This window comes from Chiroxiphia lanceolata, chromosome 9, assembly GCF_009829145.1.
Source record: "Chiroxiphia lanceolata isolate bChiLan1 chromosome 9, bChiLan1.pri, whole genome shotgun sequence".
NCBI lineage: Eukaryota > Metazoa > Chordata > Aves > Passeriformes > Pipridae > Chiroxiphia > Chiroxiphia lanceolata.
In genome coordinates this window covers 21,959,588-21,984,246 of record NC_045645.1, presented here as the reverse complement: position 1 = coordinate 21,984,246, position 24,659 = coordinate 21,959,588, and the positions used below count along the sequence as shown (strand labels likewise).

The window sequence follows — 24,659 nt, the reverse complement described above, 5'->3', positions numbered from 1 at the left end:
AAAGAATGTTTACAGAAGCCAAAACAACCATGCTTGCTGTCCACTGTGCAAAGAGGTGATGACATCAAGAAGACAGGTCACAAGTCTGAGTTTATAGTCATTACACTTGTGTTGGTATGGCTTTTCATCCACTCAGTATGATCTTATGACCCCACAACTTTACAACCTTCCACTCTCTGGGCTTCATAGCACCTCTCCACTCTAGGTTAATCATTTCTCTGCCATTATCTGCCAACAGTTCTTATCTCTTTTGCTGTCACTTTATAACAGGGTCTCTTATCAAGCTGTACAAAATCACGTGACAATGCCAAACCTATCACAAGTTCCAATTCTTCTGATTAGAGACTATCATGAAATGGGATACATGGTTTACAGCAGGTCACTAATGCTGGAAAAAGTACAGAGTCCACTCAAAGACATGCTTGTTACTTTCTGAATTCTTGGATAATTTTTTTTGTTGTTGTTCATCACGCCGACTTTCACTGAAGGCTATTATAGCCTGGGTCTCAAGGCCAGAAAAGTTTACAGGCTGCACCTCTTCTGCACTCAATGCTGTACACCTTGTACCCAAGGGTACGGTATATTTACACCTAATAATGTCTTCTGGTTCCCACGCAGCCATCATACAGGAATCTATAAAGCATGGACTTACATCAGTTGGTAAGTAACAGTTTTCCAACTGTTTTGAAAACTCTGTGTAAATATGTTAGATTTGTGGCTGTCCAAACTGGAAAAATCACTACAATTGGACAAGCCAAAACTGATAAATTTGCACATGTATTTAGGCAAGATAGAATTTTTACGATTCAGTGTAAAAATGTAAGAAAACAGATGATGATTCATTGAATAACAATTTTCACTAGAGACAGTGCCATTATCAAATACATAATCGGATAATTAACAGTATCTTTATCTATTACAATTGATAATAACTGTGAAATTGTGTGTGTACATGTATAAACATTTGCAAAAATTGGATTTAAATTGCTTCTGGCCTGACTATTCTTGTTGAAGAAAACCTCAGGAATGTTTTTGTGTCTTTTCTGTAGTACTCTAGTTTCTGTCAAATACAGATTCTTTTTTAGCTAAAAATGAAGACATGTCATGACTCAGTGAGGGTGGGCTGGATAATAAAAGTCAGTTAAGACTTCAGAGCAGCAAAGTGAATACCTTCAGTAGCATATGGAAACAGCACCCACTCCCCTTCTGGAAGCCATCAGGCATGGGTTTCTCTGACTTGCAGGCACAAGGGGCATGGCACAACCAGCTGCCCTGGGCTGTCCCAGGCTATGGGGGATGTGTCTGAGCCCCTGCCTTGTGTGTCTGCCCACCACCTCCCTTCTCTTCACGTTCCCTATCTCAGGCCATTCTGGCTCTCAACACTCTCATGGAGTGAGGTGTCTTTCCTTTGACGGGGCAAGAGCATTCCCTGCCCCATCAGCCTGTGCCCAGATCAGGACTGGGGCCAGGCAGGGCTGGAGAAGGCTTACCAAGGGAAACCCTCTTTCACGGAGCAGAAGGCGCTTCGCAAACCAGCCCAGCAGCGCTGCAGGTTCCACAGCCCAGGGTTTTTGCAAGGTAGTGCCTCAGCACAGCAGTTCCTGGCAAGGATGAAAGAAGGGATCTTTGGCCCTCATGCAGAACTAGGGCACGCTCTCCTCCTCTTGCCCCAAAGTGCGTCATCACATGGCAGGCAAGGAGCTCGCCCTGATGCTGGGTGTGATATGGGCACCCTGCCATCAAGGGAGGCTTTGGGACTGTGGGGAAGGAGAGTGCAGCAACAGCTACAGGAAATAGCCTCAAACATAGCTGATCTTTATCTTCTGGTTGGAGCTGTTGCTTCTCCCTGGAAAGGGCTCCTACCTCACCCTGGACCCACTGTGTTCCAGGCAGCTGACCCCCAGGGCACCCTCTTTAACTGCTCTAAAACTCCTGCACAAGAACCGTGCCCAACACTGTAGCAAGATCTACTGGGCTGCAAATGTATGACTGGAGAACTAACGCCCTGTGGATCGCAACACCAGGCTCGTGACCACCTGCTCCCTGGACACCTGTGCCTGGTGGCAGCCCCACTCTGGGATGGGTTCCTGGTGCCTCTCTTCAGAGGGAGTCCTGTGGTCCCTCTGGCCCTCTGGCAGTGTTGTCAGGGTATCCTATCTATAACAAACAGAGGGCACAGGACACTCCTGGGCTGTTGGACATGACTGTGACCAGGGTCAGATCATACCTGGGCCAGGAGGGATGATCCCAGCAAAGCCACAGAGAATTCAAAGCCACTCTGGTGCTTCTCTACAGGTGTGGGGTTCTCTTCTGCACAGCTCTGCCCCCAGAAACACATGGAAAAGGTGGCAAGTCCAGCTTCCCTTCCGGCCCTTCCTTTACTGGGCCTTGCTCTAACTGTTGTTCTTTCTGGCTGCCAGGGAGGGACCTTCTGGTTCCCCCTCCTCAGCCTTCAGTATGGGATAGTAAAGTAATTATACAACTCATGTAACCAAAGAGTTGTCACTCAGATAAGGTTGAAAGGACACAACCCAAGGGGAAGGGAAAATAAGACACTTATCTGTGATATTTGGACCAATAAACTGTAATTTTCATGATTTCCAAAAGACTGGTAGATCTGGGTTCCCTAAATCATGTTGATATGAAACAGATTGGTGGAGTAGCAGAGACTCTTGTCACCATACCTCTAATATGCACTTATACATGAGCTGTGTCACAAATACACCGGGACAGATTCACAAAGCATGGCCTACAAAAAGCAGTTCTAAATCTTGTGAAACTCTCCGAAGTCCTGTGTGCTCTGAGTCAAGGGGAGGATTCTACCCTTGTATGGCACTGCTCAGCCAGAGCCTATGGTGACAACCCTGAAAAGTGCATCTAACTCAGCCTTCTAAACTGATCACTGTGTACCTGTAAGGGTTAAATGTAACCAGCACCACCCTGAGGGCCTCTGTTTGGAGGTGGGGGAACCAAATAGGAAGGAGCAGGATTCTGTTCTTATTTGCACTGGAGAGTAATTCTTTAGGAGAAAAAGCTGTCCTCGCAGGGTGTAAGTACAATCAGCAACAGGGTCAAGTGCTCTTAAAAGTAAATCCCGGCCCTGGCCTTTCACTTTTGTCCAGCCCCTCCCAGCATCTCTTTCAGTTTTTCCCCTCTAACCAAGGCAGAGCAGATGGGCTTGTGATGACTGCCACAGCCTCTACAGCCCTCACCCCATGAGCCCCTCCAGTCAGGGACACTTGCTGCTTCCCAGCACAGAGACTGAGAGCTAGCTCTTGTCAGGGAGCACCTGCTTTGCAGAATGCACCCAGTGCGTTCACCCATCTTGGCATAAGTTAGTTTTTGTTAAAAACCAGTGACATGTCACAGTAAGAGTGACTTAGCTTCCTCCCAGCAAGGAGGGCCTCACCCAGCTCCTATGAATGCAAATCAAACTCCATTGATAAAAATAGCAGTGGATCTCTCCCTTGGAGAGCAAACAGAACCAGCCTGGAGCTGGAGTGTGAGTGGGCACTACCAGTTGCTGACACCTGCTTTTAGGTTTACAGTCATATGGTCAAAGAGGCAGCTAGAATTCACAAAATCTTAATAGTACATCCTATCTTCCAGATCATGCACACCATATGGACTTGTAAACATTTTTACGGAAATGCCATGATTTTTTTTCTTCTATCAGATTCTGAGGCAATACAAAGATACTTGACTAGTTTTATTTTTCCTCTAATTAGCTTCTTGTCTTAGTGTCATCAGGGACACTATGCACTTTTTATAAGCATTAGCTATGATTATTTAACAGAAAAAACTTTAATTAATTAGAAAAAATGGTTATATAGGAGAAAAGTAATCTACTTGTAGTTTCCAACTGTGAAATTTTTTAGCTTGTAGAATGCTTACTGCCATCTTAATTTTAATGTATGTCCTCAGGCAGTTAACAGTATTATAATTAGGACTCATGAGTTTGTCAAATTTGTTTCTATTTTTAGTAGTAGTAGTAGTAGTAGCAGTATTTTCATATGATTAACAAAGACACCAAATACTTTCTTTAAAAGTCTGGATTAGGATTTTGGTCAGCAATTATGCTGGCAAAGCTTCCACAGAAGTGAACAGTTTGGGCTGTGTGAGGACAGAAAGATATGCCATAGGTTATTGGTTTTATATCAGTGAACTTTTGCCATTATTCTTTACTTTTATGAATTTTCTTCCCACTTTCCTGTTGTTATACTGCAAATGAGCTATCTACAAAAGGGACAGTACTTACATTTATATCCGATTTTTTCCAGTCTGATTTTAAATATGAAAATACATGAGGCAAAGTAACAATGATTATGCCTGTAGTCTCCAGAGGGAAACCTCCAATACTGACAAAATGCCTCCAGCCACTTGTCCATGGAGGTAATTTAAAGGTCAGCTCTCAAACTTATCTTATATAGAGTGAAAGGGAAGAATTGTCTGCAGCAGCAGTTTTGTTAGGCTGTATTGTAGGGAAAACTGTTAAAACTTCTCATGTCAGTTATTATTAATTTCTAGAGTTTACTCACATATTACAGGGGTACATTATATAAATTACATAGATACGCAACCTTATATATAATAATATATATTAATACATTCTTATGCACAATGAACAAACATGCATATGTACAAAATCCTTATCAAGATTTCTCAGTGTAAACTATGTCTGGTTTATCTTCTCGTGGTTTGTTTTATGATTTTACACTTATGTGTAAAGACATATAGATATATATGAGCTCAAACTTTTTTCATTATAAAGATCAGCTATTAAATTATTTTACATGAAGTTTTCCAAGCTTTGAAACATGGGGTGGGGGGAGGTGGAGGGAAGAAGCAGACCTAAAACATCTTTTTTTTCCACCAGCAGATCAAGGTCAGTTGCTTCAGCAAAAGAAATTTCATTTTTAAGCCTGTCTGTGCAGGATAAAAATCAATTATCTCTTGTGATACAGAGACGGGCACTGAGCCCTGACAGGAGCCTTGCTGTATATACAAATATATTTGGAGTTCTCTTTCCAGGTCAAGCTCTAGCTTTTTTAACCAGAGGTTCCACGCTCGGCTCCAAAGGGGCAGCACAGGCAGAAACAAAAGAGCCTCGTCACAAAAGTAATTATCAGTGCTGGGAAGGGGCAGGGGGATCGCGGCAGCGGAGGGGAGCGTCGGGATGGTTCGGGGCGTCCGTCGGCCTGGCCCCGCGGCCGCCCCCGCCGGCAGCACCGCGGGGCACCGCGCCGGGCAGCGGCTCCGCTTCTGGGAGAGGGGCCCCTGCTGATGGATTCACCTCCTCGCCTCCAGTTAGGGGGGAAGCCGCCACCCCCGCAGCAGACAGGAGCGATCAGGGCGAGCGCGTTTCCCCGTCGCACCGTTAGCGGCAACAGGTCCAGGCAATGCGGGACTAGAAGGCGTTTTCCCCACGGAACTCGTGTAATTTATGGCAGGGAAAAAAAATATTCTAGCAGAATTCCTGCTTGCAAAACTGGATGTTTAAGTGTCGCGCGGAACAGACCGCAGTTAGCTGCTGATGGGATCGATGCAGGGAAGCCCTCTCGCCAGCTCTGGGCACGGCTCACCGCCTCCCCAAGGGCGCACGGGGATGCCATAGCCCTTCCACGCCCTCCAGTTAGATCAGCAGGATCTCCGTCGGAAAGCCGCCTCGCAGCAGGCAGTGCCCCGCCATCCTTGCCCACTCGTGTCACCCTCGGGCGGGCGGCCCCGCGGGGGAGAGCGCGCCCCGCGCCGGGCGATGCGGCGGGGATACGGTGGGGACGCGGCGGGGACGCGGCGGGGACACGGCGGGGACACGGCGGACCTGAGCCGGCGGGACGGAGCAGACGGCGGCGGGACGCGGTGAAGTGTTACGACACCGCACTGATGACTCACTTAGCAATAAAAGAAAGGCAATCGCAGCGATGCTTTACCACCCACTTGGCCCTGCTCGCTCCTCACTCCCGAGTCTAGTGTCATCACGCTGCTGCCAGGTGTCCATCAGGCAGCAGTGTATTCCGGCGGGCAGCAGGAGCTTGGTCGGGCTTGAAAAGTAGCTTCTCGGTCAATAACTGACTGTATGGAAATGACTCTTTATGTCGGATCGGAGAGGAACGACATCTCCGTAAGGCAACAGTGAACGATTAGCTGCAGAAAAAAAAGGAAAATGATCCTTTGTGGCGTGCGTTTTACAAAAGTAAAGTATTTTGCAAAAGTATTTCAGCCTGAAGCACCCACTCTGTTTTGCCGACAGTGGATCAAAAAGAAAAAAAAATAGGCGAGGAAAGTTTATTTTTGTGTTTGAGGTGGACTGGCTTTGTGGGTTAGGGATTCTTGTTCGGGTTTTTTGGTTTTTTTGGTTTGGTTTGATTTTTTTCAGTTCTCTACAGGACAGTTTGTTTTCTAAAGCCTGAGTTGGAGGCACTAGCAGCCCCCATTCAATGAATCCCTAGGAATTAAATGTAGTATTGCCTCGGCAAAATGATGAGAGGAAACCGGTTTCGAGGTACTCTCCCGTTTGCACTGTAGGGGGGATCTGATTGTGACAAGAAGCGGAGGGGGGAAGACATGAGATGGAAAGGGGGAAGAGGGAAGAGGGGAAGAGAGAAAGAAGAGAAGAGAGAAGAGAAGAGAAGAGAAGAGAAGAGAAGAGAAGAGAAGAGAAGAGAAGAGAAGAGAAGAGAAGAGAAGAGAAGAGAAGAGAAGAGAAGAGAAGAGAAGAGAAGAGAAGAGAAGAGAAGAGAAGAGAAGAGAAGAGAAGAGAAGAGAAGAGAAGAGAAGAGAAGAGAAGAGAAGAAGAATAGAGCAGAACCTGTACTGGACACGCTTTTTCTGGTGTAAACAGTCTCGTAACGCTGGGCGTGAGAGGTGCGTGAGGTGGAGCAGCAAACTGGCGTTATGAACTTCGCCGGCTGCAGAGGGATCCCGTGTCTGCTGCACGCTGCCTCCTCCGGGGCACTTCCCGAGGCCGCGCCCGTCTCTGCCGCGGCCGCGCCGCTGCGTGCCCGTGGCTGTGCCAGCCTGTGCCCGGGGCTGTGTGGCTGCGTGGCGCTGACTCCCTCCTCGAGCCTGGCTGAAGTCACAGTTTTCACTGTAGGATGGCTCAGGGCAGCTCTGGGCTGGCAGGCAAAAGGGAATGTTCAGCGGGAGAGAAAGAAGGACATGATGCGGGTTTCTCTCCTTAAATACTTCCATATAAGTAGTTTTGACCGGATTTAGACTTCCCAGCAGAAGTTTTTATTTGTTTCATTTGCTTCTGCGAAGTTTGTCTTGAACATTTACCACCCCCACCCCCAAACGTTCACTTTCGCTAGTTTGCTGAGAAGATAAATCAAACCTTCTCCGGGACACTTCCCCGACACAAAGCTCGAAGGGAGCATGCTGTTTGTTTCTCATCAAGCAGACCTTTCAAGTTGGAAACGTCTCTGTTTAGGGAAAAGGCTTTGAAATTTGCTCAGGTTCTGTGGACTCTTGGAAGCTGTAAGAAATCGGAGCTTGCCTAGAAATATCAGACAGAACCCTCTGCCTTGAAAACAGAGAGGTGGCAGAAGCTTCAGATTATTTAAAATTAGACAGTGGGGTTTTTTTAATGTAAATGTACATACATTTAAATGGGGAAGTATAAAATATTCCAGGTCTTGCTCCTTGTACTAATCAAGGCTGCTGCAGGCTCCCCGAGCCATCATCTTTTATAATTATAATTACACGCGTCAATCAAGACCTTCAGGCAAAGTCAGAACAAGGCAGGCAAACTCAGGAGAGAAATCGCATTAAAAAAAAAAGTTTGGAGAACTTAGTAAGGAATGGAGAAGATATTAGAAGAAAGGGTAATTAAGGTTGCTCAAGGCAATCGTGAGAGCTAGAACTCCATGTTAAATTAAATGTAGCCACAAGGGACCAGGTATCATTTTTAATATGTACTGCCCTAAACTGTTACTTCGGAGAAATGTGGATGTGTAATAACCACTCCAAAGTATTTTCATCCATAGCGACAGCTCGCAGAGTGACTTTGCGATGTACAGACTGAAATCTCTCCAAACCCTTCCCTGGTGGAATCACATTAAGCCCACGAGTAGGAGCGAAAAGCCCGGGGACCAGTGCTAGGGCCATATCCTCGGGGGAGTGTTGTACAGGGACAGCCGACCCAGCCCGGACCACCCGCCGGCGGATGCACTTGGCCGCGCTGCCCGCGGGGGCCGCAGCCCGCCTGCCCCGGCTGCGCTTGGGCTGGTTTCTCCTGCCCTGTCCGGACGCGGGGTTTCCTTCCCCTGCTTTTCCCCCGAACAGGGATGCCTTCCCGGGAGCAGCGGTAACGAGAGTGGCATCACGGAGAGCTCCGTCGGGGTGTCGCCAAGCGGCGTGACCCACCCGGCGGTGAGCGGGAGGGAGGGGACCGGCTTGCCCGGTGGAGCCCAGCGGGCTGCAGGACCCAGGTCCGTGGGTGTCCTGCCGGTCTGCTGTAAATGCGTCCGGAGCTGTGCTCTGACAACACTTCTCCTGCGGGGAAGGGCTGCGAGGAGGGGTCGCTCCTCTGCGAGCCGCCCTCGGAGCCCTCCGGCCGCCCGTCGGGCCCAGGCGGCCCGGCTGCAGGCTCGGAAGGCCGGAGGGCCGCGGCCTCGCCGCGCCGCGGAGACCCCCGACCCGCAGCCCTCAGGGCGGGTGCCGGAGGAGCGGAGTGGAGCCGCCGCTGTGCTCTGGACGCCGCGTTGAGCCGCCCGGGCTCAGCGCTGGGCGATACTACACGAGAGGGGTTGTTTGCAACTAATGTATCTGCAACAATTTCCCAGGGGCCGAAACAGAGTCTCAGCCTGAGTTACTTCTGCCTAGAAACTCGGGCGTTCCCTCGAGAGGGTTTTCAGCCGCCCCGTCCTAGCCATCCAGCTGTTCTCTCACGCAGCTCGTCATACTGCTGTCCTAAAACTTATTCGCAGACGACCTGCTAAACTGTGAAATTATAACTTGAGGTATAAGGTATTGATATAGTTCACCCGCCCGCACTCCCGCCCGAAGGGGAATGGGGAAAGGTGAGAATGGAAAGAATCCGAGAGGTCTGAGCCTCTCTGCGTGCTGGGCTCTACTCCGCTGATGCTGGTGTTGGGTTGGCTCGAGATCTGCGCTGAACTAGCAAAGGTGTCCCAGCTACTGGATGCAAAAAGTTGAGCATAGCCGACTCCGCTCTCTGCATGTGGTGCGCTTGTCCCACTGCGGGTTCACCCTGCGATCACCAACACTCAGTTATAACAAAGACCCGTTTTCACCATCTCTCTGCCAGTCGATGGGAAATGCCATACTCTGCGCTAGAGACAGTTCCGCGCCCCACTTCCCATCGGAAGCAATTTTCACCGCCAAATATTTTCAGCTCTTAATATACACAACGGAGATTTAAAGTGCCAGAGGAGCACGGGCAGCCGAGCGCTCGGATGGGGAGCTCGGATGCTTTCCAAGGTGCAAATATCGCTCATCCCACACCACCAAACCTATGCGCCGCAATGGGAACTGCGCGGAGCCTCCCGGGCCCTCCCGGCGAAGGAGGGGCGGGAAGGGCAACGGGACGGGCAGAGCTCCGGCTCGACTCGCCGGGCGGTCTGCACCCCGCCGCCCCCGGGGCTCCCCCGCGCCGCGCCGCGGGGCCGCCCGGCTCTCGCCGCTGAAGCACCAGCGTGCGAGAAACGAGTTCTTTGGGACAACTTGGAAACCAGTGCCACTTGCTGCACTGTGAGCCGGGGAAGGGAGCGATGGCTCTGCCAGAGCATTGGCTTTTGTGCTAACGATGCTACTGGCACTGACAGATTTCGCAAGAAGCTTAGGGGAGGGAGACCGAAAAAGCCTAAATAGGTGCAGCGAGCTCCAACGCGGCTCCCGCCCGCTTGTGTCAGACCCTAGGGCTGCGCCGGCCGCAACGTGGCCGCAGAGGTTGGGGGTTCCACTGTGTACCCCCGCCCGCCCCGAGAGAAAGCGAGGGCAGGAGTGTCCTCAGCCGCCGCTGGCCAGGCGGGGGCATTGCCCCGCCGGCCCCAAGGCAGCTACAGCGTGGCTGCCCGCCGGCACGGCCGCTGAAGGGAGAGTAGGCGTAGCCCCAGCTCGGCGGAGCTGGTGGCCCGTCGGGCTCCGCTGGGGCGAGGAGGGGCGGCAGCAGCCCAGTTCCTCACGCCGCAGCCCCGTTTAACCAGCGGAGGTGACTGCGCTGGGCCAGTGTGTGTGCGGTGCGTGTGTGCGCGGGGGGTGTTGCTCATCCCGCTTCTGCCTTATTGGCTGCAAGGGCGGTGTCGGGGCCCCCCTTCGCCGGAGACCCCGCGCCCTGCAGCCCCCAGGTTCCGGGAGCGCCTCCCCGCGGGGCCGGGGCCGGAGGTCCCGAGTCGGCACCTCCGCACTTGTACCGGGGGGAAGCGGGGGAGGAGGAGGAGGAGGAGGAGGGAAGAAGGGAGGAAGGGAGGAGGGGGACGGGGGTGGGAACCCTGTCCAGCAGCACCGGCGGCGGCAGAACGCTCCTGTGCACTGTGCCGCTCCGCATGGATCGGGGCGCCGAGCTGCCGCCGTGCTGAGCCCCGGGCGGAGCTGCTGCCAGCTCCCGGGGTTCCTCCTTCCTCCACGGCACCCCCCGGTCTTCCTCCTCCTCCTCTCTTCTCCGCCTCCCACCGCCTGCAGCCCGACTACCGCTCCGTAGCTCCGCTAGCCGCGGGCACCCGGAGGCGCTTCCCGGCGGCCGGGGCCGCTCGGTGCTCCCGCTCCAGCTGGGCAAGGGCTGGCGTGGAGCACAGGGAGGGAAGAGGGGGAAGACGCAGCGGCCGCCGTGCGCCCCTTGCTCCAGCTAAATCTGTGCTGCCGTGTCCAGGTGCTGTTGTCGCGGACGGACACGGAGCTCCCAGACCAGCCCGCAGCCGCCTTGTCATGCTGCCCAAAGTGGAAACGGAGGCTCTGGGACTCGCCCGGTCGAATGGGGAACAGGGGCAGATGCCGGAAAACATGCAAGGTAAGGGGGGAGAGGCATGGCGCTCCCCCTCCGCGCACGCTCGGGTTTCCCTCGGCAAAGCGCTCCTTCGTCCTGCCAAAAAAGTTTGTGGCTGTTGCTTGCGAGCTCCCCCGCCGCAGCCCGCTCCGCGCCTCGCAGAGCCCCTGCCTTCGCGGGCCAACTTGCAGGGTTGCTCGAGCGGGCAGTGGGGGTCGGGGCACCGGGTGTCGGGGCACCAGGGCCGAGGCGACAGAAAGGCCCTGGTCAGAAGTTGCAACCGCGGCCGGGGAACCGTCAAGCACCTGGCCGGTCGTAGCCTTCCCTGGCGTGCAGACGCCCTGTCGGACACTGCCTCGCCCTGCTGCAGATGCAGGGGATCTCGGTCTAATTCCCAGTCCGCGTCAAACTGCCTCGGAGTTTATGGCAGGCGGAGTTAGGCGGGGAAGTCCTGCCGAGCACTCCGTGTGCCACACGCCGTCCCGAACGGGACCCGAGGGCTCTGTCCCGCGGGTGCGGCGCTCGCAGGTACCGCGCAGGTGGCAGCGACGGTGTCGCGAAACTTCGCAGTAGAAAGCCCCGATGCCGCGGAGGATTTGCGCCCTTGCGGGGTACTCAGGAAGGCAGAGGGATGCCCGAGTTGGGATGGCGCTGGAAATGTCTCTGGGGGTTGGCGGGACGGGGCTGTTCCCAGTGCCCTGCTCCGGCTCGGAGCGCTGCGCGGAGGGAGACGGCGCAGATCCCGCCGAGGGTCGCCTCCATGCCTTGGAGCCGGCACCCCGGGATGCGGCCAGTTGCCACTCCGCCCTGTACACCTCTCCTGGGGCTCCAACTCCCGTCCTGCCTGCTCTTTCGAAATTATGCCCTCTCCTCCCGGGAGCCTGCTGTGAAGTAAGGGCGGGATGGGCCGGGGACCTGGAGGTGCTGGGGGCGACCTGCCCAGCCCTTTCCTCACCCAAGGAGGAGGCTCCGTGCAAGGGCACGGCGCTTGGAAAACCCCTGCTTTCCCATTTGTTTTTTCCTACGAGGAGGGGAACTTCGCCCCAGCGCCGTACCCTGGAGCCGGGACCGCAGGAGCAGAGGGGAGGGCCGGGCCCTCCTTCTCCTCCGCCTGCGGCCGCCCCGTGTCCGCCCCACGCCGCTGGCAGGCGGCGATCCCTGGCCGTGTCGAGGTCGCTCAGGAAAGGTTCCTCCGGCAGCGTGCTAGCGGGATAATGTCCCCGCGCTCCCCGGTAGCTCCCCCGAGCGCCGGGGCGCAGCTCTTTGCTTTGGCGACCGGGCGCCAGCCGGGCGCCCGGTCCGGGGGCTTCAGGCGGAGTCTGAGCGCTCCAGTGCCCCCGACCTGTGGCAGCCGCAGGGTTAAGACAAAAAGGCGACATCCTAAGCAGTGTGGCGGCGATGCCCACTGTCTCTCGCCTTGCTCAGGAGCCTTCCGCTGCCACGATGCTTTCCGACCAGGTCGGCGGCTTAGCAGCAGGGAGGGGAAAGGAAACTGGCCCCGCATCGAGTGGAAGGGTTTCATTTTGGGAATAACCAGAGCGGCTGACCGGGGCTCCTTGTGGGGGAGCCCGGCTCGAGTGACCGCGCTTCATTCCGCATGTTTTAGCCCCCCGTCCTCTCCTGACGGCTCCTCCCCGCCTTTTTCCCGAGCGGGAGAAACTTCAGGCGGCCCCGGCGCGCAGCTTTCACGCCCAGCCCCCGGCAGCGGGGGATGCTGGGTCTGCGGGCCGGGCAGACCCAAGCGCATCCCCCGAGGACGGCGTTCCCGGTGCGCTGTCTCTGCCGACCCGCCGACGGCTAAAAAGCGTCTCTCCCGTCTCTCTGCGAACCCGCGGGCTGTGACAGCCGGGGGCTGCGGGCACGCAGCGCTCACCCAGCGGCGCGGGCAGGGGGCGAGGGCGAGGGGGCGGTCACCCCAAGACGACGGGTTTGGGAGGCGCGGAGCCGGTTTTAAGCTGGTTTTGCAAGCAGCTAACTTGGATTTCACGCGGTGCAAAAGTGCTCGGTCTGTGAGATACAGATTTTGTCTAGGTAAATATTTGCAGGCTGATGTTGAAAGAAAACTTTAAAGGAAACGAATTGTTTTAAATATGCAAGTGACAGTCTTCTCTTTCTGCTTTTTTAAACGTTGCCCTTGATAATTTTTGAATTTAAATTAATTCTTTCAGGTTTTGATTCCATAAAGTAAGCACTAAGTGAAAGGCACTCTATAAATATTTAAACATAAAACTTAGAAGTTGATGATTCTTGCTATGCTTCTTAAGTACCATGCAGATTTGATGATGATGAAAAGCTGCATGTCTCCATGCAAGTTGTTTTTAAAAATAAAACGTTTTGTCCCCCTATTTTCAATAGTGTGCTTGTTTAACTGAGCTTTCTCTCTAGGTGAGAACAGTTGAAGAAAATTTAAGTTAGTAACATAAATTCTAATTGAATGTACTATTTCTCCTTTCCCCAGTGTCTCAGTTTAAAATGGTGAATTACTCTTATGATGAAGACCTTGAGGAACTATGTCCAGTCTGTGGAGACAAAGTGTCTGGGTACCATTATGGACTTCTCACCTGTGAAAGCTGCAAGGTTCTCTACTTATTACTCCATACAAACACAAGTATAGCAAAAAATGTTTCAAATATAAGCAGAAAAAAAGATAATTAAAGAAAACAGATGTGTAGTAATTTGGGTTGTTCCTGATATGTTTCTTATTACATTCACATAAAAAAATTAACCACCAAAAAGCTTTAGGATTTAGAAGTCTCTTTGAGAGAGATATCTGCACAAATGGAAACAACTTGGTCTGATTTGCACTGTAGTTTTGTCATTGCTTTTAAGTATTTTGCTGTTGTCATGTAGTTCTAGAAAAAGTTTCATTCCTAACTGTCCTAAATATTGGTTTTAGTTGATTTATATCCATTCAGAGTATTTCTTTTCCTGGAGGATAAAGTAAGAAAATTATCCTCAATACAGATCAGCTTTGCAAAATCTGATGCAGCTTTCTTAAGATTTTTCTTTCATCCTTCAATATTCCAGTGTACATTTCTGTGACTATAATGACTATGCACTTTTTTCATGCAAACTAGAACTGTCAGAGCTCACTTGACACACAAAGTCAAGCAACTAATTATTTGGTTAGATCATTCATTAGTTTTGAAAATAAAATATTATTAAATGCAATTTATCATATGGAAAGATGAATATATCTGCACTGTTTTATTATACTATAAGGTTTACATAATTATGAATTTATGATGTCATATTTTTAGTGTAAAATTTTTAAAATATTTTACAGTTATTTAAGTAGTGCACTGTAAAGGAAACTGCTTTGCCAGAACAATGCAATTTAACATTTAGTTGCACGGAAAAATTAACTTAGTCCATTATATTTTCACTAAAAAATAATCAATGAGTAGTGAATGACAAGCACTTATTATGCCTCTAGCATGCTCCACTGGGATGTACAGTAGCCAGAGGTATGCTGTACTTCTGTTATCTTTGCAACAGTGTCCCTACTTATTTCATGTAAAACTACTTTAAAAGAAAGACTTTAATAATTTTGCTATGATTAAAGAATACAGAAGGAACTGGTCAGTGTCACTATTTCTAACACCACTGTCAGAAGCACAGAAGGCTACAGCCTTACCAATCTTGGACATAAGCCTATAAAACATAGCACTAAGACAAGAAAACCTCCTCTGGAGTCTGGGTTCAGATCACTCATTTAAAATAGACTATGTAACTTTGTAAGTGCTTGAGTGGCATCTGAAAATTATGTTACAATGATTTCCATAAAATAAAATGCTGAAATACAATATTCAAGCAAAATAGGCTAATTTTTGTATCTATCATACAGGGATTCTTTAAGCGAACAGTCCAGAATAACAAAAGGTACACATGTATAGAAAATCAGAATTGCCAGATTGACAAAACACAGCGAAAACGATGCCCTTACTGTCGATTTCAAAAATGTCTAAGTGTTGGAATGAAATTGGAAGGTAAGAGCTACAGTCTTGCTGATATCTTCAACTATACTATAAAATTATAGGATTAGATGTTGCTACATTCTATTTTATATTTCAAAAGTTACATATTTATGTTTTTGAAATTATAATAAAAGATTACGGTGCATGCTCAGTGAAATTGTTGCTTTATAAAAAATCTAGTGAGTAAATGGTATATCGCTAGGAACCATAGTTCGTTTTTTCATATACGTTTCATATAGTTTGATATTTCAGGAATTTAAAGTTTGTGAATTAATGGAACTAGATACAATAGTTTTGCAGCTTTTTTAAAAGACTTGTTTTAAATTAAACATAAAATACATAAGAAGTGTCCAGATTATAAAAAAAATTATTCGTTACTGTGGAGAGTGATCTGATTTTATTTGTATTTTATCTAGGGTTGATGGGGTTTTTAACATACATTCTTCTGACAATAAGGCAGAAAACAAAGAAACAGATAAAATAAGGGTTTTTCTCACACCGACTTGCCTTTGAGATTAAGGAACCAAATAATCTCTAAAGTTGTGTCCTATATTTTTGTAATGCTACACCTGCGAGGCTATTGCAATTGAAAGAGAATAAGGCATTTTGAAGTACACTTTTTGACTTCATTTCACTTTCTCATCTACAGAGAATAATGAAAAGTGTACAATACCCTTTGAGGTAACCAAATGGAAAAATGTCAACTTGAATTTGTGAATCATACATGGTTCATTCTAACTTTGATATATAAAATATTGAAATTCAGATTTCACAGCAGATGACATTTTTCCTTGACCAAGGACAATCTCCTACATTCGTTATTGTTACAACTACTGAAATGACATTCACCGTAGATGCTTAACCAGGAAAAATCAGGCCAAAGGAGGGAAACCATAAACCACGAAGGGAACCATAAAGGAAAAGACCCTGTCACCTGACTCTGGCAAAGGAAAGCTGTTGATATAACTGAAGATAAACAGAAAAATCAGCCTCCTGCAGTTTAATTGATTCAATACTGTTCTAATTGCCCACAAGACTGAACAAGCACCGACACAGTGCACTAAACATCCTGAATCACTGCATGTGCTTCCAAATTCAAATAGTACAATAATAGGACATGTTAAATCCTTTTGTAATTGTTAACATTAAGGATAAGGATAAAATACATTTATCTACTCCTACTTTTAACTCCTCTCCCTTGCTGACAGTGATACAAGACCAAAATTTGTCTTCTGTGATTGCACGCAGTTCACCTTAAATTTAAGTAGGAGTTATACAAAAGCACTTGCTAATCCAATTTGCTCACAGTTTTTAATTGCAGAGTACTTAGGAGGATACTGTGTATACAGATTTAAAATAAATTACATTTACCAGTGATATCATTAATTTCTTGCATTTTGTTCAAAGTCAACCACAATTTTAGAAGCATCATTTTTACTACAAATTCAAGCAAAGTGCCTGTGCTTTTAAAGATACTGTAGAAAATGTACTTTAGCTTCCTTATCCACATCCATGCAACTTCTTTTTCCTTGTTTAGAAAATTGGAAGAACACATGCTTCCATAATAGTCAATACTTGTGACATTTATATGTGTATTTCCCTGATAGTCATAAATATATATAGCCTTAAAAGTCTTGTTCATAAACACCCATAGACCAAAAAAAAAAAAAAAATCATTAAACGTTGAAGTCCTTATGATAAGGTACAGTATTATGCGTATCTAGCATTCATAATAAATTTTTAATGTCCTACTAATCCCTAAGATAAAAAGCTCAAGAACTTAACCTCCAGCAATCTCAGCAGTCTCAACATGTCACCAGGCTGTCAGAGGTTCCTCTTTCAATCTAATTGCTGTTGGGTAAGGTGGGCTTGGTGACAGCTCCTCACTCACTAGTCCAGCACATATATACCATGGTGACAGACGCTGCTGTGGCAGAGACCACCAGTATGACTCCCAAGGCAGCTGTTGAGTAGGATTTGTTTTAATTATTTCTAATTCCATAGATATTGTAGACCAGAACGGTGTCAATAGTTTCTGTTTCACTTCCATCTTCCACGTGGAAGGCAGCAAGCTGCACAGCTTTCTCTCTGCACATTCCAACTGCAGCTAAACATTTCAGCAGAGCTGTTCAGCAAACTAGAAATGTCGAAGTTTCACACCAACCTGAACAGAAGGAAATATTTCCTTTTTGCCAAGAGAAATGTATTCCCCTTCATGACTACTGAACGTTTCACAATTTACATTTCAGATATTTTGCTGCGGTGGAAGGCAGTAATGGAATGATTATAATGAGACAATGTGGTCTGCTGGATACGTCTCAGACAAATTCTGGACATCAGCCCTTGTTTCTTAATGACATAGTAGCTTGACATAAAACCAAATGTACATTGAGATTTCCACATGATCCCATAGCAGGTGTGAAATTCCTGTAGCCATCCGTTGTGTTTGTCCCTGTGTCCTAATCAATGTACAGAGTTCTCCTATGTTAGTAATATATGCATGTGACATTTAAGTGTCACTAGAAAAAAGTGACACTTGTTAAGTCAAAATAAATCTTTTCCTTTAGGAATAAAAGCGCAACTTTGAATTTGTAGGAAAAAAAAAAGAAAAGAGGAGTTATATTTTTACATTTCTGCTCTTTCCTAGTGTATGTTTCAATAGAGAATGTCTGGTCCAAGATTTAATTATGATTTACTTCCTCCTCTCCCCTGGCAGCTGTGCGAGCTGACCGAATGCGTGGCGGTCGAAACAAGTTTGGACCAATGTACAAGAGAGACAGGGCACTGAAGCAGCAGAAGAAAGCTCTTATCCGAGCAAATGGACTTAAACTGGAAGCCATGACTCAGGTGATCCAAGCAATGCCAACTGACCTGACAATATCCTCTGCAATCCAGAACATCCATTCAGCCTCCAAAGGCCTACCTCTGAACCATACTGCCTTGCCTCCCACAGACTATGACAGAAGTCCCTTTGTAACCTCTCCAATTAGTATGACAATGCCACCCCACGGCAGTTTGCAAGGCTACCAAACCTATGGCCATTTTCCAAGCCGTGCTATCAAGTCTGAGTACCCTGACCCTTACACTAGTTCACCAGAGTCAATAATGGGCTACTCATACATGGATGGTTATCAAACAAGCTCACCAGCAAGTATTCCACATCTGATATTGGAACTCCTGAAATGTGAGCCAGATGAGCCGCAAGTCCAAGCTAAAATCATGGCATATCTGCAGCAAGAGCAAGCCAACAGAAGCAAACACGAGAAGCTCAACACATTTGGGCTTATGTGTAAAATGGCTGATCAAACCCTCTTCTCCATTGTTGAGTGGGCTAGGAGTAGCATCTTTTTTAGAGAACTTAAGGTAGGTAACAGTCTTATATTATCTTTCGGTCAAGAAAATACTATTTCTTACAATGTTGTACTTCAAGCAGGAAAGCATGGTTTACATTTTCTTCCCCCGAGCATCTCATTCTTTATTTATTTGGCTTGAAGTAGTCAGACTATTACAAGGAGAAACTTGAAGTTATCTTCCACCTGAGCGTGTAATTAGCTGTAGCAAAGAGATTCAATATTCAGTTGGGCTTTTCTGTATTTTAGTATTTATTATAACTACTGTTAACATCCATAGGGCCTTGCATAAATTCTACGCCTTCCCTGTCAGCATCACTCATTGTCTGGCTTGTATTCAAAGTTGTAAGCACACCTGTTACACCATTCCACATTCATTTATGTAATTATTTCATTACCTTATTTAACATAGGGGGGAACACCATTTCTGTCCATCTCTGTTCACACTTTATGTAACTCCATATCTGGAATATTCACTTTCTCAATGGGATACTATTTTATGCACTCCCATGTGTCTAATTAACCATGAAGGCTGAATCCTAAGCAAGATATACACAGAGCAGAAAGCAAGGAGGAAGAAGATACCTTAAGGACTCCTTTTGGTTCTCATCACCACTGGTACATGGGGGATTCCTTTAGTCTAGGCTGCTACAATGACCTTTCAGCTCCTAATTTTGTTGGAGCACCCAGTAAGCCCTCATGCACAGCTTTCTGGTGGCCAGAAATTGCTCCATTTACATTTCTCATAACTGTAAAAGCAGTTAGGTGGTCTGTTGGAGTCAGGTCTGAAATTTTAAGCCAGAAATCTGAGATCAGACAATAGATATGAGCTACAGTTTTTAATGTCTTTCTTGATACAGAAATTAGCTCTGGCAAGAATAATCTTCTGTCTCAAAAAAACCCTCAAGATGATGAACTCAACTCACATCTGAATTTCCTTATTATGTTGCCAGTTACCGTATCTCTGTCTACTAGAGAGAGGTGTTTTTGCCACAAGTACTTGCTGCTGAAATCTGTAAAGTTTTGTGACCACCTATAATTTCTGACTACTGTCAAAATAATTCAGTATCCAAATACAACAATTAGTGTAGAACTTCACTGAGAACTGAATCTACATGAATCAAGAGCACAAAAGCACCTTATTAAAAAGCTGCAGTCAGAAAGCTTGCCACAACATTTCTGTCATAACCATAATGACATGGACACATGAAATAAAGCTTGTTTACATGAAACGTGACCTGTATATGTTGCATATACAACTCCAGCTTCCCTCCGTTTTTTTGTGGGAATGGTTGCAGGAATCATTGAAAACTCAGTCTATATAAGGAGAAAGAACGAGGGAAGTTTACTCAGAGAGGAAAACCAAAATGCATTAAAGAGAGGAAAAGGCTGTCACATTTGCTGTCTAAGCTGTATGCAATTTTATAGTAAGCTATAAGCCATGGTAACCATTTTAAATAATTTAAAAATTGAAATTGCGAACATCTTATTTTTCCAATAGACCATGTTCTAAATATCTGAGACCAGATCTTTCTATCCATACCTGGGGAGTACTTTAGTCTAGAGTAACAATGTTTAAGATCACTGAATCTTGCATATATCTTTCAGTGTAAAAATTTTTTAGTTATGATCTACCCTAAATTCCATTTATGATTAAAGTGAGAACATGAAAAGATATTCAAGCAATATTTTTTTTTTATGGTTCCATAGGTTAATCTAGAGGCAGATTCTATAAGTATTCAACGTGATATACTGGGAATAGTTTTAGAGAGGCTCTTCACCTCCAAACTCAGCCTGGATGATATTCTTTAACCAAGATATGTTCACTAGTATGGACACAAAAGAGGCAGAAATTTGTTTCATGTAAATGCTGACCAACTTCTGGCTCTGGATGTCTGTATACACTACCATGTACATACAGATTTCTGGAAATACATATATTCTAAGAAGTTGGTACGTAGAGCCTTTGGCTAGGGAACTGACTTTCACACATTTGTAGAAAGCATTAGTTTCATCTTAGTGTTTGTACCCTTTACATCTTAGAAGTACATTATAAGTACAACAGTTTCATACCTTCTGGCATATCCAGATTATTTTTTTTAACTGGACAAGATCCACAGAATTGCACAGCATTCCAGAACAAGAGCAACTCACTTGGAAATCCATCCACATCCAAAATTTAGGGACCAGATTATACACAATGCTAAGAACTTAGAGCTTTTCAATTTCAAAAAGAGAGGTGCTTAAAACACATTTAGATTAAACCCTACATTTTTAACAGTACTGGGTAACACCATCTGTCTTTTCAGTTGTGAGTACAAGATCAGTATTAAACAAAGGGTTTCAAAACCTTTCCTGAAGGCAGCTCTCTTCTGTACATCCATGGTTTCAGGTCCTTCTGATCAAGGTAGCAAAAGCAGCTATTTCAGATTGCTCCACAGAGCATGAACATTCACCCTGTGGGAGAGGGTAAAAAAATTAAAAACCACCTAAGAATATGACAGATTTTAAGTGCAGAAGGAAGGGGAGGCAATTGTGATAAAGGTGCAACTAGATTTTCAGCACAGCTTTGTTTCCTACCTGTACACAGCTGAGAAGTATGTATTTGCTCAGAAAGATATTTTATTATTATTCCTACCTGTCTAAACTTAACAACTGAATATTAAGATGTCTTTCAGATAAGACAGGTCCATTAGCAGATCTCTGGGACTAAAATTTTAAATTACTCAAATAATTTACTCAAATAAGCAGTGGAAAAGTATAAATGTGGCTTGTATGAAATTCATCTTGACTTTATCATCAGGAGTGATGCCTTGCACAACTGGCTTTGAGTTACTGGACAGCATTTTTGCAATTATTTACTGTATCTTTTCACTTCATTCGAAATTTTGTCTTACACACTCGTCTCTTCAATTAATATAAGAGAGCAATTATTTTCCTTTCCGCTAAATTTAGAGAATTGTAGTTAGGAGAATTCAGGAAGAGGATATGATAAAAAATGCTGTCCCAGTCTATCAATGGTTTAGGCCTTATTTACCCTAGAGATAATAACCCAGCACTGGGCTACAGCTTTTAAGTTTTCTCTTTTTCTTTCCTTTTGGCTGAAGATTGGATTTTTTTAAAGAGATCTCAAGGGATAACAAATATGTTTTAAAACTATTTACTGAAATTTTTATCAGGTTATGCTTATCACAGTCTTCTCACATGTTGCTCTACAAATTGTCATCACCTCTTTGGAATACGTTATACATTTAAGGATATAAAAGGTAAAAGTATTGACTGGCTAGAACTACCTACAGCATGCACTGCATTTGGAGATGACTTGTGCATGGATTTAAGTATGTAATTTAAGGCTAATATTCATACTCAGTAAAGGAGCAGATCCTCTCATCTTCAAAAATTATTGGAAAAATTAAAGAAAAATTAAAGAAGCAAACTAGTCAAGGTTAATAATAATACCAGAATAAGATCCAAAGCAGCCAATTGTAATCCAGTAACTTTACCACCTGCTAAAATTTCAGACATCCCTATCTTTCTGGTGAACTTGGAATGCTTTATAAGTAGTAATTACATCATAAATTCTAGGGGTTGACATTACATATTACTTTTTTTTTCATAATGAGAAATGTTTCTGTGTCGTTCTTTATACACAGATGAAATCAGAATACAGACATAACCTCCCAGTAGACTCATGATGATGATACTAATAGTAAAGAAGGCCTTTGTTTGCTATTCTGGAGTTGTTGAAAACTCAGTAAATATAAAAGTAAGATATATCCATCTTATCCTCAGCTAAGAAAACTCAGGAATGCCCTGGGGATGCTAGATTTGTAGCCAGCTGTCTTAGCCAGGTGAAAGGTCTTTGTACAAAGCTAAAAAGAAAATATTGCAAGTGTTCCTAGAGTCCAAAGGTTGCCTGGCCCCAAGAAAGGATGCAGACAGCTCCACTGGACTGGTCTTTCCTCATCAGGCCGCATCAGTGAAAATTCAAAAACTACTTCCAGAGCTAAGTATTCCTGAACCCAAAAAAGAAAGCAGGCCAGGAAAAACACAGGACCTTCACTGTGGAACAGTCGTCAGGGTACCTTCTTCTGGCTGAGGATCAGAATCAACTAAATGTTAATAGTTAAAAAAAAAGGCACTGAAAGACCGGTGACTCACAAAGAATACTACCTTGACTTATTCGGCTATTTTAGTGAGGATGTCATAGGTCAAAGTACTGTGTGAGCACAAACCCACTTAGTGAATGATTGCAGGAAGAGACAGTGTACTTCATGTTAAAGAAGCTCATCCTACAACTATTCACTGAGTTTGCAAATTTAGGCCATTCATTGATGTCAGACTGTATCAGTTCCGGGACAGATTTCTTGCTGTAAGTCCAAAGTTGCCCGTGCTTACATTAGCTGTGGCCTTCAAAGAAATGATGGTTTAAGCACATGTCTCAAAAGGACCCTGTCTATAGAACTTGTACTGTGCACGGCAAGACAGATGTTTTGGCAGCTCACAAACTAACAAAGGCCTGGCTTTGTATTACGTATTCCTTGTAAGCACAACTATATTATCAGAGTTTCAAATTATTTCTCAAAGAAGTGCAAATAGTGGGAATAGGATTAACAGAACTCCTGAGGTCTCTTAATTTTTTCTGTAAAATCTATTTAGACAGATGTAGTAATGTAATACTTGATACACCAGCTTTAATTTCAAATTTCAGACTCTATGTAGTTAAGTATCAAGAAATGCGTAGAAAAGAAGGAATTACAGAAATTCAATTATGACACAGAACTAGCACAGAATAGCAAAAAAATACGTTTTCTGAGTTTCTGGGTTTTGAGAAAAAAAAATCAGCAGTGAAATACCTTAAAAGATCTCCTTCAGGGTGATGAAAGTTTGATAAAATATTTAGACTTAAGTAATCAAGTGCAATTTGATAACTTAAAGTCTTTTGGACTTTGTAGTGTATGTGTTTATCAGGACAGGAAATGTAACTTGCATAGCTGATGAAATAAAATTTCTGCAATGTTCTTTCAGTCAGAGGGCTGCCAGAAATTGAGGTCCAGGACTATCCTTGATTTTGGTAATCACATTAGTTATTCTGTTGTCATGTGTAGCTGCTGGTTTTTAGTCTGTCTTCAGTGTATCTGGATCTGAGAAAAATACTTCTCAAACATTTAAAAATTTAGAGGAACACTGTAAACTTCATGATGATCTGGCTCTTCTCTGAACAAAGGATGTGATTAAATGCTGTATTTAAGCATGTGGGCATGTCATTTTGCAGCCTTTTTAAATAGTTTGTTCAGTGCTAAGCCTCTGGCACATTTTTTAGGCATAAAAAGAAAGATGACATTCTCCTATGCCCTTCTGTGTCACATATGGATACTTCAGTTTCACTCTGCCATACGATGTTGTTATCACCCTGATAGCAGGAGACTGAGTTCAGTCACTCTGGGTTTAGTAATTTTTCTATCTAATACCCAGTTAAGCATCACACTGAGATTAAGAACCATGTTCCATATAGGTGTTTTTTGAAAGACTGTCACTTCTACACTTGAGTGGATCTGCCATCAGTAGTTCACTAGCAAGCTTACTCAGGTTCTCATGAATAGCCACAATGCAGTAACGAAGTTTTATCACCTATTAGAGAAAATTTGAGCAAGTAACGATTCCCAAAGCTGCCCAGCTCATAAGCAGAGATATAAGCTGGGGTATGGACATGATTCCATAGCTACAGCCACTCCTGCTACATGTCCTGAAGCAGGCACTGAATTAATCAGAGTTTAAGGTATGTTACAGAAAACAGAAGTTTAACATTACAGTTAATTGTTTTCCTTCAAAGTGTAAGTTTCCAATTTGTTTGACAATTGCCAGCGGTGACATAGAAAGGTTACTTGGGTGCATTAGCAAATGCATATCACATTGCTGTAGGACAAGATGAAAAAATAGTGCTCTTCAGATCTTGCATGCTGTGAGTAGTCCAAAGTGATGTTAAAGTTAACTCCAACAATAACAGCTGTGCCAACTAAGAAACTGAACAATGAAAGCTCAGCCACGTTGACAGTCTGTTGTATTTTCAGACAATTTTTAACCGTTATTTTCTGCAATGAAGATCGGAACTTTTTTGCCAAATGACGGAGAGCTTTGCACATTAAAAATTAAACAATTCCAGTCTCTCATAAAAATCATAGATTTTGCTTCATAGAGTCACATTTTTGACAACAAAATGACAGATCTTCATTTGAAAAGGTCTCAATTTTTTGCAAGCTTCTGCAACAAACAAACAAAAAAAGGCAAGCCATTTTTCCATCTGCAAATTATGACATTTCACACAACAAGGCAATAAATCTTACTACAGGAAGAGGACTAGTTTCATTCAGATCCAGAGTTTTTGTATGA

At 45.4% G+C, this 24,659-nt stretch overlaps 1 protein-coding gene across 5 annotated transcripts in view; it reads left to right on the top strand.

The window, feature by feature from the left end:
* The first annotated feature begins 349 nt into the window (after positions 1-349).
* The window catches only part of NR5A2 (nuclear receptor subfamily 5 group A member 2), an 88,150-nt gene continuing 63,840 nt past the window's right edge, over positions 350-24,659 (top strand). The window contains exons 1-5 of one of the 5 annotated variants that reach the window (XM_032696282.1): positions 350-660; positions 10,829-10,966; positions 13,401-13,519; positions 14,790-14,931; positions 17,636-18,282. In XM_032696282.1, coding sequence (XP_032552173.1) covers positions 597-660; positions 10,829-10,966; positions 13,401-13,519; positions 14,790-14,931; positions 17,636-18,282 — 1,110 coding nt within the window. In that variant the 5' untranslated portion in view covers positions 350-596. Of the gene's footprint in view, positions 661-9,692; positions 9,712-10,104; positions 10,200-10,307; positions 10,967-13,400; positions 13,520-14,789; positions 14,932-17,635; positions 18,283-24,659 lie in introns of those variants that run through there. The other 4 variants (XM_032696285.1, XM_032696284.1, XM_032696286.1 and 1 more) reach the window with 4 other exon arrangements.